Below are 15,090 nucleotides of genomic sequence, written 5' to 3'. Positions count from 1 at the left end.
CATTTCTCTGAAGCGGGGTGGGGGGAAGGAAGGCAATGGGTCTAAGAAACAGGAGCCACGATCCCGCCAGAATTCAGCCCCACTGATTCCCACGAGAGAGATTTGCACACGCTCAGCGCCCAATCCCATTGAAATCAGTGGGGTTTTTGAAATGCTGGACCAGGAATGGATCGTGTCAGTGGCGGGGGCGGGGAAGGGGGCGGTCCCCCCCCAACGAAATGATAGAGTTGATTTCTCATAAATGGCCCAATGACTGACATGGGGGAAATTACTCAAAGTAGTCCCATGGAAATGAAAAGGACAAGTTAGGCAACTTTTCCTCATCACTTTTCCTCATCATGTAGCCAGTGTTTCTAACAGTCTGACACACACACACCACTCTTTCTCTCCCCCACCCCCACCACTCTGTGTGTGTGTGTGTATTGGTTCTGTTGATATCGATGAAAGAGCTAAGCACAAGTTTAAATCCCTCTGCAATCAATGGAATTTAAAAGTGCTTGCATTTGGCCGGATCGTGCCATCTATCTATCTATCTATCTATCTATCTGGAGGTATTTCATTGCGGAAGGAAGTCAAGGGGATGCTGGACAATTCTGTCCAATAAACATAACTCAGGATGAGTACCAGTTGCAGGGTACTAGTTGCAGAGTACCAGTAACAACAGGACAAAGGGCACGCCCTCAACTCCTGTCTGTGGCTTCCAGAGGCATCTGGTTGGCCACTGTGCGAAACAGGATGGAGGACTAGACGGGCCTTGGGCCTGATCCAGCAGGGCTGTTCTTATGTTCTTATGTTCTGCAGGGTTCCCAACCCTGGGCCACCACAGGCCAAATGCTGTTGAACCACAACTCCCATCATCCATTCAGCCTGGGGATGATGTGAGTTGTAGTCCAATAACATGTAGCGATCTAAGTCCGAGGAACCCCTGATCTATTGCAGACAACCCCAAATGGGAAAGACCTTTTGGAAGGCAAGCAGCAGCCACTTTTACAGTGGACAACCAGACTTGAAGCCAAATTGAAGCGTCCTGATCTGCAGCCCTTTATACGGATCCCTATTCCACCCCACCCCACCGCCCCCACCCATTTCACTGAGCAAAACCGGCTGAAATCTGCTTGCCTTCTACTGTGGTTTCTCCTCTAATATTCCGGAATGGGCAGGTTGGGAACTTGCTCTCGCGCTCCAAAAGGCAAGACCACCTAACTGCTTTTGGAAGTAACTCCTCCCTCTGCGTTTAACATAGTGACTTTGAAATTGGTGTGTGGACTGTATTTTGTGAGCGCGGAAGTCGAGCTGATGAAGGGACCTTATTATTAGGGTGGGGTGGGAAATGCAGCTAGTGCAATGTAACCATCCGTGTAAACGTGACTTCTGCACCTCAGTCTCACACCCACTCAGATATCGGGCCCCATTGGCTGGAAGTCCCAGTTCAAACTGGCAGCAGATGAGGTAGCAAACCTGTATTTGGGCTGTGCTATTTCGAATCCCTGCTGGTACACTTATATCGGGCAGCAGCAATATAGGAAGATGCTGAAAGGCATCATCTCATACTGTGTGGGAGATGGCAATGGTTAACCCCTCCTGTATTCTATCAAAGACAACCACAGGGCTCTGTGGGTGCCAGGAGTCGAAATCTAGAAATCTACTCCACGGCACACTTTATCTTTACCTTTAATTCGGTCTACTGGCAGAGGATAAAATGGCTGGATGTTCCTCAATACAAAAGAAAACCAGAAAACCTTACACATAGAAAGCTAGCAGGGCAAGGGAGGATCTTCCTCCCTGAAATGATAGTTTTCTATCTGCAGGGGGGAAAGTTTGCAGGGAGACGCATTCTTGGGTGAGGCCCAGCCCACAATAAGAAGCAGCGATCAGAAACAGGTTTGGCATTTCTGTCAAAAAGAACTTGGTGCTAGTTCCCCTAGAATGCAGTCGGGTCCAGCTAAGGTCCCAGCCAGCCTTTAATCTCCTGTTGACATCAGAGGGCGAGGTGTGCAGTGCACCCGCGCAACTTTTCCCCAGTAGGAATCAAAGATCTTCAGCCAGGGTTCCCAGAGGCATCTGGTGGGCCACTGTGTGAAAAAGGATGCTGGACTAGACAGGCTTTGCTCCTGAACCAGCCGGGCTGTTCTTATGGTCCTTATGGTCCTATGCATGTTTCCTCACAAGTAAATTGCCACGTGTTGGGGCGTCCACTCCCATAGGTATGCATAGGAACCACTATGCATATAGACCCTCCAGGCGCCTTAAATGCGCTTAGGATCGTGGTGTTGAAGAGAGAGAAATCCCTGCCGTTTCAGTGGACTTCGATTCCATTCGTGCAGTTTGGATCACGAGTTTCCCACACGTGGGTCCACAGATGGGGTAGGAGTACAACTCCCATAACCCCCAGCGACAAAGGCCAAGCCGTAGTGGCTGAGGGCGAGGGAGGGATTGGAGTCCAGCAACATCCGGGGACCCCAGGCTGAGAACGAAAAAGGGGCCGCTCTGTTTTGGTCTTTCCTGGAGTTTGGTACCCAGAATGTAGTGGCAGAGCGTCTGCTTTGCATGCAGAAGGTCCCTGCCTGGCAGCATCTCCAGCTAGAACTGGGAGAGACCCCCTGCCTGGACCTTTGGAGAAGCCACTGCCAGGCCCTGTCCAGGGCTAGACAGACGGGGTCTGAATAAGGCAGTTTCCTGTGTTCTTCTTTGACCTCGCAAATACTCGTCCATAGATTAGAGCCACGATTTTGCCTGCTCCTTTCCCCCAACAGCCATCTAGGGGAGAGGGGGCTGCGTTCACCCCTCTCGCCCCGTGGCCCCTCCTCGGAGTGAGGGAGATAATGAAGAAAATAGGGAGGGATGGAGCTGGGGGGGCCGGGTTCTTTGAACCCATCTGCTCCGTTATAGCTACGCCCCTGCCCTGCTCCTTCCACAGGGAGTTATTTTCAGTAAAGTACATGGAATTTACTTCTGTGTAAACAAGGGGCACGATCCAGCCGAATCGGGGCATATATTCTTTTCCACGTGCTAACTGAATGAAACTTCCCAGCACTTGGTTTTGGGCTGGATCTTGCCCACCACGAGGACTCAGCAGCTTGCTCGGAAGTAAGTCCCACCGAGTTCCCGGGGACTTCCTCTGAAGGGGAGTGTGTACCTAGGACGGCAGGCAGCCCCCCTGCGCCATCCCCTTTGAGTCATAGGGATCCTCAAGGCATCCATAGCCACACACCCAGGGAAACTGAGGCTACCCGTGTCAGCCAGTGGACCCGCAACAAATCCGACTGTGTCGTGCAAGAGACTCGTTTTGGGGATGCCAGTTCTGCCCCCTGCACGTAACGGCAGCACGCCCAGGAAACATCTCAAGGGTCGCACAACAGTCGCCCAGATTTAATACTTGCTCTCCTTTTCTCTCGCTTCCTTGGCGTCTGCTCACCTCTGCTCTCGCTCCCCTGTCATTGTCTGCTCGTCGATTAAATGGTGGTTGTCGGGTGTTTGGGTGTGTTTTTTTTTTTTAAAAAATAAACAAATTCTTGTTTGTTTTCGTTCTGGTAGATTCAGAAAAGCAAGGAAGGAAATCAAGTTGTCGTCGTATCCGCCAAGGAAGACAACTTCTCAGGCAAGGAACAAAGAGATTTGGATTTTCTCTCTAGGACAGATCCAGGACCGCTGGCGAATTCGCCTAATTGAGAAGCGCACGCCTGGATCCGCTGTCGACCTTGAATGTCCATCGATCTGTCTGCCAATCAATCTGCCTATATGTCGACATATATCTGTATACATATATCTATATAGAAAAAGAGTGATGAGTGAGAGATAGGGAGAGAGATTACGTATTTATAATCTATGCAGATATATAAGATATATTATATACACACACATACACTACAATCTCTGTCTATCTGCGCGTGTATGTGTGCACAGAGACTATATTTAAACCTGCAAACTGCTTTGAACACCATACAAATAGTATCTGGTTCCTGAAAGGATGCACTTAATCAAAGTGGATAGTATAAATTTATTGTTGACTAACAGGAATATAATGAGCATTGTAGACCATTATATTTCGGTCATGCTAATCAACAATATTTTTTATATGTGCATGTGTAGATTCATATGCACACATATTTATTTAGTATATCTGTATATATCACAGAGAGGTACAGATACACACATTATACATACCAATGTGTATAATATGCAATTTCAGTCATATGTGAAATGGATACTGAAGAAACTATTCTAGGTCACCCTGAACTATAATATAGATAGATATGGACACTGATATGAATATATATTTAATCAAACAAGTTACATAATAGTTTGTGGATGCTAACAGTTCAGCAATGCAGTATTCACACATTATTCTATCTGCATGTCCCAGTTCTTGCATGCCGAATCGTGTGACCCTCAGTTTTTTAGTTTGTTTGTTGGGGGGGGGGGTTCTTGGTGTTTTGAAATATTGCACATTTTTGTTCTTTTGCTTTTTAGATAAGAGCAAGGAGCACACTTTTTTCATCACAGACTCTGAACATGCAGGAGGAGACTTTTGGAGGAATATAGCAGGTAGGTTCAAGAAGGATTTTTTTTTTTGGCGGGGGGGGGGTCACTAAATACTTGTGCAGCCTGACCCAATGTATGTTTACTCGGGAGTAAACCCCACTTGGTTCACTTGTACTTATTCCAAAATCGGTGTGCCTAGAATAGCAGCCTTAACATCCCTAATCAAATGACTGAATATTTTTCTAGAAGGGTAAAAAAAAATTAAAACAGAAGAAACAGGATTCCAAATAGATACAATAACTAAGGGAAGAATGCAAAGAGGGAGGGGCAGAGCAGCGTTAATAGCAATAAGATTATTAATTGCTGAGCATATTTCAGCAAGAAATTTCGGAAATATACCGGGTTACACAATAGAACAGGCTGGTGGGGAGAAAGCGCATAAAATGACAATAATTGAAATGTTCTCTTTGAAACCTTCCATTAAAAAGGATCACAGCTTATTGCTTTTAATATCTGTCAGAGAGACATTAAAGGTGTTTTATGAGATCTATGGCAACATTTATATTATCTCCGTGATAATGATCTCTACACAAAATGTATAATACATTGACAAAAATTACATTATACAAATTAAATGGAACCACCTTTTACTGATTGCTAAATGTCTCCAAGGGGTTGTGGGGGGAGGGAAAGACGTGATTAGAAGTTTTGATACTAAGTTGTCTATTGCCAGGGAGGGTTATAAGGAGGAAAAGGAATTTTTTTTTGTTTGTTTCTTGGGAGAGAGAGAGAGGGAGGGAAAAAAGGGAATCTAATTTTCCATTTATGTAATGCAAACGGTCTTGGCTTTGACTATTCACGGTTAATTGACTGTCAAACGAGGTTGTTATCCCGAGGCTATGTCTGCAAATTTGCCTGTCAAATGAGACAGAGAGAGCAAGCCGGGGGAGAGGGAGAGAGAGAGAGAGAGAGAGTGAGTGTATGTGTTGCAACTAGAGTGGAAGCGGCTGGTGGAAACGGGATCCTAAAGAAAGCAACCCACACAACTTGGAAACGTTTGTGTTTGGGCATGATCCAGCATGTTAGTTCCACTGCAAAAGGTTCCTTTAGAGCTCCTGAAACTGACACCACTAAAAAGCCCAGTTTGGGAAGGGGGCGGGGGTGAGGAAGGAAGGAAGGAAGACAATAGCCTTTTAAATAAAGTGAATGGATGATTTTTTATTTTTTTTTAAGGGAGGGGATTTGATATTAGAGCAGGCTGAACAATAATCTGGCTTAATTATTTCCAGGGAATTATGAAATGGCTCATCAGGGAGGCAAATCAGCAGGAAGACATTCAGGAGTGAATTATTGAGGATGCTCAGATTCTTTCTTGCCTCCTTGGCTCTAGCCCACCCTGAGAAACTGAAGGCTGTGTGTTAGATGGGGAGGCTGTTCCGCCTCCTGGCATGTTTTCCAATGTTTTACTCTTGTATGTCTTCATAGACAGATGAGAAGTTCTTGTAGGAATGTGAACGGAACCATTTTTGGCGGTTCATTTTGCATTCAAACTGAATTCGAATCAAACTGCCGGTCTGCAAACTGGTGTGTTTGAACCAGCTCAGACCTTGAAGCTGAACCAGGGTTGAAACGGTTCGGCCCAGTTTGACCCAGTTCGGGGGCTATGCTTGTCAAGGGAATCCAGTGAAGGCTTCCCTTAACAAGCAAAGGGTCATCCTACTTTTCAAAGGGTTCTGAGGGCATCCAGGGGGCAGAGAGCAGGCACCTTACAGCTGGCAGGGTGGTAGTGGCAGGCAGCTCCTCCAAACCCCAATGATGCTCCCCACCCAGCAGCGCAGCCTGTGTGGTGGGCCAGTGACAGCCCAGTTCCAACCTCTGTGCATGCGCAGAGACCGTTTGCAGGACCTCTGTGCATGTGTGGAGGCCATTTGCATGACCACTCCGATTGAAAGGTAGGATTCCCGCCCTGGATTCCCCTTTACAACCAAAGCCCCCCTGAACCAGGCCAAATCAGTTTGATCCAAGCCAGGCCTGGTTGGGTTAGAAATCAGACTGACCCTCTTTTGTGGGGGTTGGTCTTGTTTGAGTTCGAACCAGTGGAACTGGGCCAGTTTGAATCGAACCCTGTTCAGTTCGAACCAGTTCTGCACACCCCTAAATTCTTGTGTATCGGCTTATATGTATATATATATCTTTCTCATCTGAACCTGTGCTCAGATGTCTGTATACTCATACATATTTGTGTGTGGATAACTGTGTCTGTGTTCCCTTTAAAAGTGAACCTGGGCACAGGGCCCCTGATATGCAAGATACAAATAGGAAGGGCACGGCTGTATCCTCATTCAGCACGTGTGCATAACTGTATCTGTGTACACAGGAACATAGGAAGCTGCCATATACTGAGTCAGACCATTGGTCTACCTAGCTCAGTATTGTCTTCACAGACTGGCAGCGGCTTCTCCAAGGTTGCAGGCAGGAATCTCTCTCAGCCCTCTCATGGAGGTGCAGCCAGGGAGGGAACTTGAAACCTTCTGCTCTTCCCAGAGCGGCTTCATCCCCTGAGGGGAATATCTTACAGTGCTCACACATCAAGTCTCATATGCAACCAGGGCAGACCCTGCTTAGCTATGGGGACAAGTCATGCTTGCTACCACAAGACCAGCTCTCCTCTCCCTAGTCTAGTGTACAGATCTGTACCTGCGTACACTGTACACCGACTGTACAAGTGTTGGCAATAATGTGTGCATAAAGGGCCAGTGTCTCAGAGGCTGCACTTCAGTATCCTTCCAAGCTAACTGAGCAAAGAGGCATCTTTTAAAGTGGCGACTCTTGCATATTTAGCAGAGGCCAAGCAACTATCTTGGCCCTCTCCAACTCCAGAACAGCATCCTTCCAGCGCGGATCAGGGATCGTCACTAGATTCCAAGCGAGACAAGAGTCGCTCTGGCAAAACAACAACTTCAACCTCCGAGACATTTCCCACGGCACTCACCTTTGCCCATTGCTGCACTTTCCCCAGCATCAGGGGGCCCCTTAAGAGAAACTGAGCCCTGTTGGTAGAGCTCTAAGGGAAGAGCTGAGAAGGAGGACACTTGGCAGCACTCCATGTGCTCCTTCCCAGATGTTACTGGGGCTCACCAGGGCTCTCTGTTCTGCTCAATGTCCCCCTCCCCGCCCATCACTAAGTAACATCTGGGAAGGAGCACATGGAGTGTCCTCCTTCTCAGCTCTTCCCTTAGAGCTCTACCATAGCACAGTGCAGTAGGGATCGTAGCTTCTGAGCAGTGCCAGGGTGGGTAGTGTGGCGTATTCTTCTTTGGCTGGAGGTTTGCACAGTCAAACGACGACAACAACAACTACTACTACTACTAATCCTTATATACCGCGTTCCAACAAAAGTTCTCAAAGTGGTTTGCATAGAAAAATAAATAATAAATCAGTGAATAGGGTGGTCCCCTGTCCCCAAAGGGCTCACAATATAAAAAGAAACACAAGGTGGACACCAGTAGCAGCCACTGGAGGGATGTTGTGCTGGGGATGGATAGAGACAGTTGCTCTCCCCCTGCTAAATATAAGAGACTCACTCGCCAATTTAAAAGGTGCCTCTTCTTTGTTTAGTTAGCAGGGGTAACTGGCAGTGGCTTTCAAGGGTTTCCACTTGGGGTTGATGGGAGCTGCCACTGAGTCCTGGGCCTTGAAACGTAGAACACTGTTTTAGATTTTGAGCTCTTTGGGGCAGAGAACCAGCTCCATCCATCCATCCATCCATCCATCCATCTTGTGTTTTGCACACTTTTGTTGAAAAGTGGTATATAAATATTCATAGTAGTAATGGTATAAGAAACATGGTTAAGAATTAAGATGAAAACTGTGGCATCCACACTCTAGTAGACCCTCAAAGGTTTTGAAAAGCACTTCTGCAATGCTGTGCGCAAGACCTCTCTCAAACAGCAGCACTTCTCTGTACTTCTTTCATGTGACTCTCTTCTGCTGAGTTGGAAATAGCCCTCTTATAAGCAGAAGAGGATTCCCACTTTCAAAAGAATACTTGTGAGATTCAAGCCTCTAGACCTTTGGTGAGGGGAGTGGGGCCACAATGACTCTCTCAGGCAGGGGGCGTATCTAGGGTAGGGCAGGCAGGGCAGGCAGGGCATGTGCCCTGGGCGCCACCCAAAGGAGGGGAGCCATTTTTAAAAATTATTTTTTTAAAAAAATGGCCGCCAAAAACAAAATGGCTACCGTGTATGCTCAAATGGCCTCTGTGAGGCCCTAGGCCATGCCAGGCCTCGCAGAGTCCATTTGAGCATGCATGGTGGCCATTTTGTTTCAGTGGCCATTTTTTAAAAACAACATTTATTTTTTTAAAAAATGGCCACCACATATGCTCAAATAGTCCCTGTGAGGCCCTAGAGGCCAGCAGGGGGAGGGGGAGCCTTTGCAGACCACCCCACATGGTATTTAATAAGCTAGGGGCTTATTGCTATGAAGGGGCTACAGGTTAAAAAAAATTAAAAATGTATAATATGAGTTACTGTACACATATTTAGTTTGGCACTATGTACAGAGAATCAGGCTTGTGAATACTGAGCTGAAGCTTATGAGCTAGGATTGTATTCATTTGCTCTTACTTTGCCGACAATGAGGGAGGCTCGGTTGTTATGCACGCAGGACAGGGCCTTCTCTGTTGCTGCCCCCAGACTCTGGAATGCTCTCCCAGTGGTTATTTGCTCCTCAGTCTCCATCACAGCTTTTAGAAAAAATGTAAAATCTTGGCTTTTTGCCCAGGCATTTATTTGATTCTCTGCTGCTGCTCTTTATAATCTTTATTGCTTTAATGCTTTTTGTTTTAAATTTTTTAATCAGATTTGTTTAATATCCCCCCCCTTAATATTTTAATTGTGTCTTTTTTACCATCTTGTGTTAAATTTTGTTTGCTGTAAACCACCTTGGGATTGCTTTAATGAAAGGCGGTATATAAATTTATAAGTAAATAAATAAATAAATAAATAAATAAATAATAAATCAGCTCAAAAATACAAGTCAAGTTTGTTAATCTTTTAATATTTCAAAAACTATTTAGCAGTGGACATAGCCAGACCTAAAAATGCTGGAAAACTATAAATTTCAGTATGCTGGGGCTCATGAAATATCCAAATACTATGTGGAGGTGTACTTGGAAAACTAAACAGAAGTGCCTGACTAATTCTCTACTATGCGTTGTAGCATCACTATTACATAAGTTTTAAAAATACATGCATGCAGATGGTCCCAGGTTCCCTTCCTGCTCTCTCCAGGATATGGCTAAGAAAGCCTCTTGCCTGCAACCTTGAAGAAGCTGCTGCCAGTCTGTGTAAACAATACTGAGCTAGATGGACCAGTTGTCTGACTCAGTAGGCAGCTGCCTTTGTTCCTATACCTGTTTCTTACTGAGGTAGTCAGCCTAGATTTCTGCATACAGGGGAATTAAATAAGCCCCTTCCTCACCCAGTCAGACATGGTACAGCTCCGATACAAGGTTATCACTCCGGGGAGCACTAGGCCTTGGAATGCTGGAACTTTCTGAAAGAGTCACACTTGTGGAAGACAAAATATTCAAATGCAAACCATGCCTCCATCTTTTTATCTACCCTAGCTTCTATCTGGAGTCCTTCACACAAGTACATGGCCTGAAAAACAAAATTCATGCTGACAGGCATTTTGGATGAGAAATGCTTACAGGTGAAGGATAAAACCAAGGCAGTGTTTCTGTAGAGTATTTGCATGATTTAGAATCTGGGCTGCCAACCTTTTTACTGGCTCATGTTCTTGCATTTTTAGGAAGAGCTCAGTCTATAGATATTAGCAGCTGACCATGCTTATATCTGGTGCATGGTAGAATTTCACCAACTTAAAAAAAAAAGTTAAAAGTTTTTTAACTTTTGTAAACCGCCTTGAGATTGTTTTTAATGAAAGGTGGTATATAAATTCAACAATAAACAATAAATAACTTGATGCCAAGGAGATGCCATCTTTTCACCCAAGCTTTCCCAGCTTTTAAACATTGTCTGTTTTAATTTTATGGCTGATTTTAAATTGTTGCATGGTTTTAACTTTTTATATGTGTTTTAATTGTTTTTATGTTAACCGCCCAGAGATGAAAGTTTGGGTGGTATAGAAGTTTAATAAATAAAACAAAATAAATAAGGAGATAAGCATCATCACCTGCCAAGCTCCAGGTGCTAATAAGAAATGTTGATAACCCACATTGTAAACCATGCAAAATCATTGGCAGGAGCAGACTGGCCTAGTTTTCCCTCTTGGTTGGCTGCCCTGGTTCTTGCTGTGGTGTCTCTGGAAGGTCCTGAAGGTGATCAAGACCCAGTCACAGATATTAATGTAAGACCTGCATGGCTGGATCAGATGAAGGCCTCTCTAGGACAGCAGCCAGACAGATGTCTCTAGGGAAACCCATAAGCAAGTCATGAACAAAGTGACTTTTCCTGTTGTTCTCCCTACCAGGATATGTGCTATTCAAAGGTGGCTGCCTCTGTACACGGAAGTTATATTTATCTATCATGGCTAGTATCCATTGATTGATGTATCCTCCATGCATTTAGCTAATCCTCATTTTTAGCATGTGTACAGCAACCAAGACTTGTTGGGCAGAGAACAACTAATTAGGAGAAGGTTTTTGGCATCAGATCAAAGGCCACGTCATCTGAAATGAACTTGGTAAATGGTCTGGAAACACCAGAGGCTATAGCACAGGGGTTCCCAACCAAGGTTGCTCCAGAAGTTGCTGAACTACAACTCCCATCACCCCCAGCTACAATAAATTGTAAATGGGAATAATGGGAGTTGTAGTCCAGCCACATTTGGAGGAAACCTCATTGAGAACCACTGTGCTATAGCACTGTTGATGATAAGAAGGCACATACCTGACCAGTGCCTGGCTGGATCAGAAACCATGGGGAACCTCCATAAGCCCCTCTGGACTTTCCAAGAGAACAGTGTGATCTTTAATTTACTGCATCATGCTATCCTGGGAGTGGCAACATCCTGACTAACATTGTGCTTGCACCACAAAGTTGTCTAGTGCAAGACGATCCCCTCACTGTGCTAACTCATGGGGATTTTGGGAATTACACTTCTGTGCTCTTGCACTCTTGTGCAAAGGTTTCCTGCAAAGCATGTAAGGCGTGTCACAGGATGTGCACCTTGCTGCACACGCTCAAACATGGCTGCGCTAGTAATGTCAGACTGGTCTGGAGTGCAAGCTCCAGACTTTGTGCAACGAGCTAGTGCAAGAGCCTCACGCTAGTGCAACATCCTCGTGCAAGTGCAGGGTTAGTCAGGAGGTCGACAAGGGCCTTAAAGCCATGCTGTTGATATAATCCTGATTTGCCATCTCTGAGGGCTATGGGTGGGAAGGAGCCCAGGAGTTGCAAACAGTCAAAATCGTTGCCAAAAAATAATCAGCCAAAAGGTTGACTGTGACTGTGGCATAATGGCTGAGATCCAAATGATATGTGGCATGCTTTTGCTATGTATTGTTATTTATTTATTGTTATTTATTGTATTTTGTTAGTTATTGGACTACAACTCCCATCATCCCCCAGCTACAATGGCCACTTTGGCTGGTGGATGATTGGAATTGTAGTCCAACAACATCTGAAAACTCAAGGCTGGGGACCCCCCTGCTCTGTAATAAAGGATTTTAGCCCCATAGCTGTCAAAGTGAAATGTATGAACACACTGCTCCTCCCTCCTAATTCCCGCAAAAGGTGGACACGGAAGTTCAAGGGGAGCAGAAGGAGAAGGAAGTGGGTTGCCAGCTTTTGAATGCCGAGAACTTCTGTCAGCCTTTCAGGGTTGACCTGGAGTCTTCAGGAACTGGCATCAATCTTCAGGTTACTATTGGAAGCAGTCCTGGAGATTGTATTGGCTTGTTATTATGTAAAATATTGTGGGGAAGCCTTCAGGACTCTTCAGTCAGTTGGCAACCTATTTTAGGAGCCAGATGACAGACAAAAAGCAGATCCCGCACCTGTAACCCCAGACATCACTAAATCTCCATGCTGGTAATGCTGGGGAAAGCATCACCAGCTGATTTCTGCCTGTTATACAGTCGCTAAAGGCAAAGGGTCTTTTGGCAGGCCAGAGAACAAAGCCATGACTATAAGAATAACCAAGCTGGTTGCCTTAGAACAGGGGTGCCCAACTTCAGTCCTCCAACAGGTCGTGGACTACAACTCCCATCATCCCCAGACACAGTGGCCAATAACCAGGGATGCTGGGAGTTGTAGTCCAACAGCTGCAGGAGGGCTGAGGACATTGTACAGCCCTGCCTTAGAGCATAGGAAGCTGCTTAATACTTCGTCAGACCATTGGTCCACCTAGCTCAGTACTGTCTACTCTGACCGGCAGCAGCTTCCAAAGTTTCAGGAAGGAGTCTTTCCCGGATCTTCCTGGAGATGCTGCTTGGGATTGTACCTGGGACCTTTTTTTTGCATGCAAAGCAGACATTCTACCACTCAGCTATGGCCCCATAGCTAATAAGGAGATAATCACACTGGCCTACTGGTTCAATCCCAGCTTCAGTCCCTGGCAGGCAGCATCTCCAGGTAGGGCCAGCTTGTAAGGATTACCAAGACAATGTATGGGGGAAACGGTGCATTGCTGTGTTGTGTTATAATGCCACACATTTAGCTGAAAGTATGTCGGTAGGGAAGCAGTGGTTGGTGGACAGGTGTTGGACAGGTTTCATTGTTGGCAGGTCATTTTTTCTACCCACAATGCAATTTGCTCGTGGCCCTTTAGGGTTTCAATATGGACTCAAACTGCAGCTGGGCACACCATTATGGACAATTGTCCAACTGTCTTTGCATGTTTCCACTTCCCAGCCGGAATTGATTTAGCCATAAATGTTAGATCCTTATTTAACTTCGAACTCTCTCCATATGTTTTCTTTGGATCCCTTCCATGTTCTCCAAGAGCCAGGGCTGGATTAACATACAGTCTAATAAGGCTGTAGCCTTGGGCTGTCATATTTTCACCCCCTCCCTTCCACATCGAAATAACCGCTGAGTGATGGTAGGCAGGGCCATCAGAAATGCTTTGTCCATTTAATATTGCTTTGTACAATTGATGGACTTTTTTTTTTTTAGGTTCTATAGTGCAAGGCACGTTCTTATATTTCTAAAAGATATAGACAAATAAGTACTTCAAAAAAGAAGTTATTGACATTTTGTAAAGTATGCAGAGATGAAATACAGAGATGTAGATAACTCATTCAGAAGGTCAATAGCATCAAAATACATTGGCACCGTATGGGGCTACAGATCACACTACTGGCCCTTCTTTCTTTCTGGCCCACAGATTTCTATACATTGCAAAAATAACACAGATTTGGGGACCCCAATCAGCCCGTTGTCAGGTTCCTATCCTGCTAATGGCAGACTTGCCTTGTTGCATCGGATGTGCCTTAAAGTAAAGTGTGCCGTTGAGTCAGTGTCGACTCCTGGCGACCACAGAGCCCAGTGGTTGTCTTTGGTAGAATACAGGAGGGGTTTACCATTGCCTCCTCCCACGCAGTATATGTGCTTTACATCTCCAATAAAAATCTCCCTGCTACTTCTACCCCTTCTTTATGCCGGGGCATAGCACCTGGCTAGAAAGAGCTCTACTGCCTTGATTGTCCCACTTCCCTGAGAAGTGAGATGTTCTAGGGGTTGCAGTGGGTCTTGGATACTGATGTTCCTAGTAGGAGAGCTACTGCAGGCTTATCATACTATCTTACTATATATCTATTTCCAAAAGAGCTAGAAATGTTATTATCCTTATACCCCTGCAGCCGAGAGGGAGGTACTGACCGACTCGGGTATCTCAGGCAGATACGTCTGTATCTCAGGCAGATATGTTGGTTTCACAATAATCTGAAAGAAAAGAAATCTAAAGGGTTTCTAAGTCCCAAAACTGCCTCAATGTAACTCAATGGAGTGGAATGCTCACGAACCCAGAAGACAGTTAACAGACAACCAGGCGGGCATTGCTAATGGAACTCAGTGATGAGGAGAGGGGAAGGAGGGTATGCGGGGGAGGAAGAGTGAGGATTTTTCAGTTTGATGAATACTCCCTCAAGATCATCACAACCCCTTCTGCTTCTGAGAGGGAAAGGTGCCTAACACTTTCACCATGCTTGGGCACAGGCTCCAGTAACACATGCACTCCAGGGATAGACTGCAGCATTTTGTCTACACTTGTTTGGTTTATTTTTGCAAATTTACAGGTTGAGCCTCGGATGGATGTTGGGAAGAGAGCAGATCATTCTAAGAAATCAGCAATCGGTTGCATTAGTTACCCATAGAGGGACACTTTTGCATCTTAAAATGCTGTAGCTTCTGCTTAGCCACTTGCATTCCAGCCTAAAATCTTGGGTTTTTATCCCACAACATGCCATCTCTCTCTCTCTCTCTCTCTCTCTCTCTCTCTCTCTCTCTCTCTCTCTCTCTCACACACACACACACACACCCCTCTTCCAGGGGAGGGGGACAGAGTGATGTCACTTTTAGCCCCTCCTGTCAGGTGGGCCCTACATATATGTTGCTAGACCCACCGTCCTGTTGCTCA

At 45.6% G+C, this 15,090-nt stretch overlaps 1 protein-coding gene across 4 annotated transcripts in view; it reads left to right on the top strand.

The window, feature by feature from the left end:
- Positions 1 to 15,090, top strand: part of SKOR2 (SKI family transcriptional corepressor 2) — a 78,910-nt gene that overhangs the window by 30,767 nt on the left and 33,053 nt on the right. For all 4 annotated transcript variants that reach the window (XR_008314801.1, XM_053289070.1, XM_053289069.1 and 1 more), the window contains exons 3-4: positions 3,535 to 3,598; positions 4,471 to 4,545. Coding sequence is in view for 3 of the 4 variants with exons in the window: in XM_053289070.1 (XP_053145045.1) it covers positions 3,535 to 3,598; positions 4,471 to 4,545 (139 nt within the window). In the remaining variant the exon portion in view is untranslated. The remainder of the gene's footprint in view (positions 1 to 3,534; positions 3,599 to 4,470; positions 4,546 to 15,090) is intronic.

Source organism: Hemicordylus capensis, chromosome 2 (assembly GCF_027244095.1).
Source record: "Hemicordylus capensis ecotype Gifberg chromosome 2, rHemCap1.1.pri, whole genome shotgun sequence".
NCBI lineage: Eukaryota > Metazoa > Chordata > Lepidosauria > Squamata > Cordylidae > Hemicordylus > Hemicordylus capensis.
Note: the sequence above shows the minus strand (reverse complement) of the source record. Positions and strands in the feature narration are given on the sequence as shown.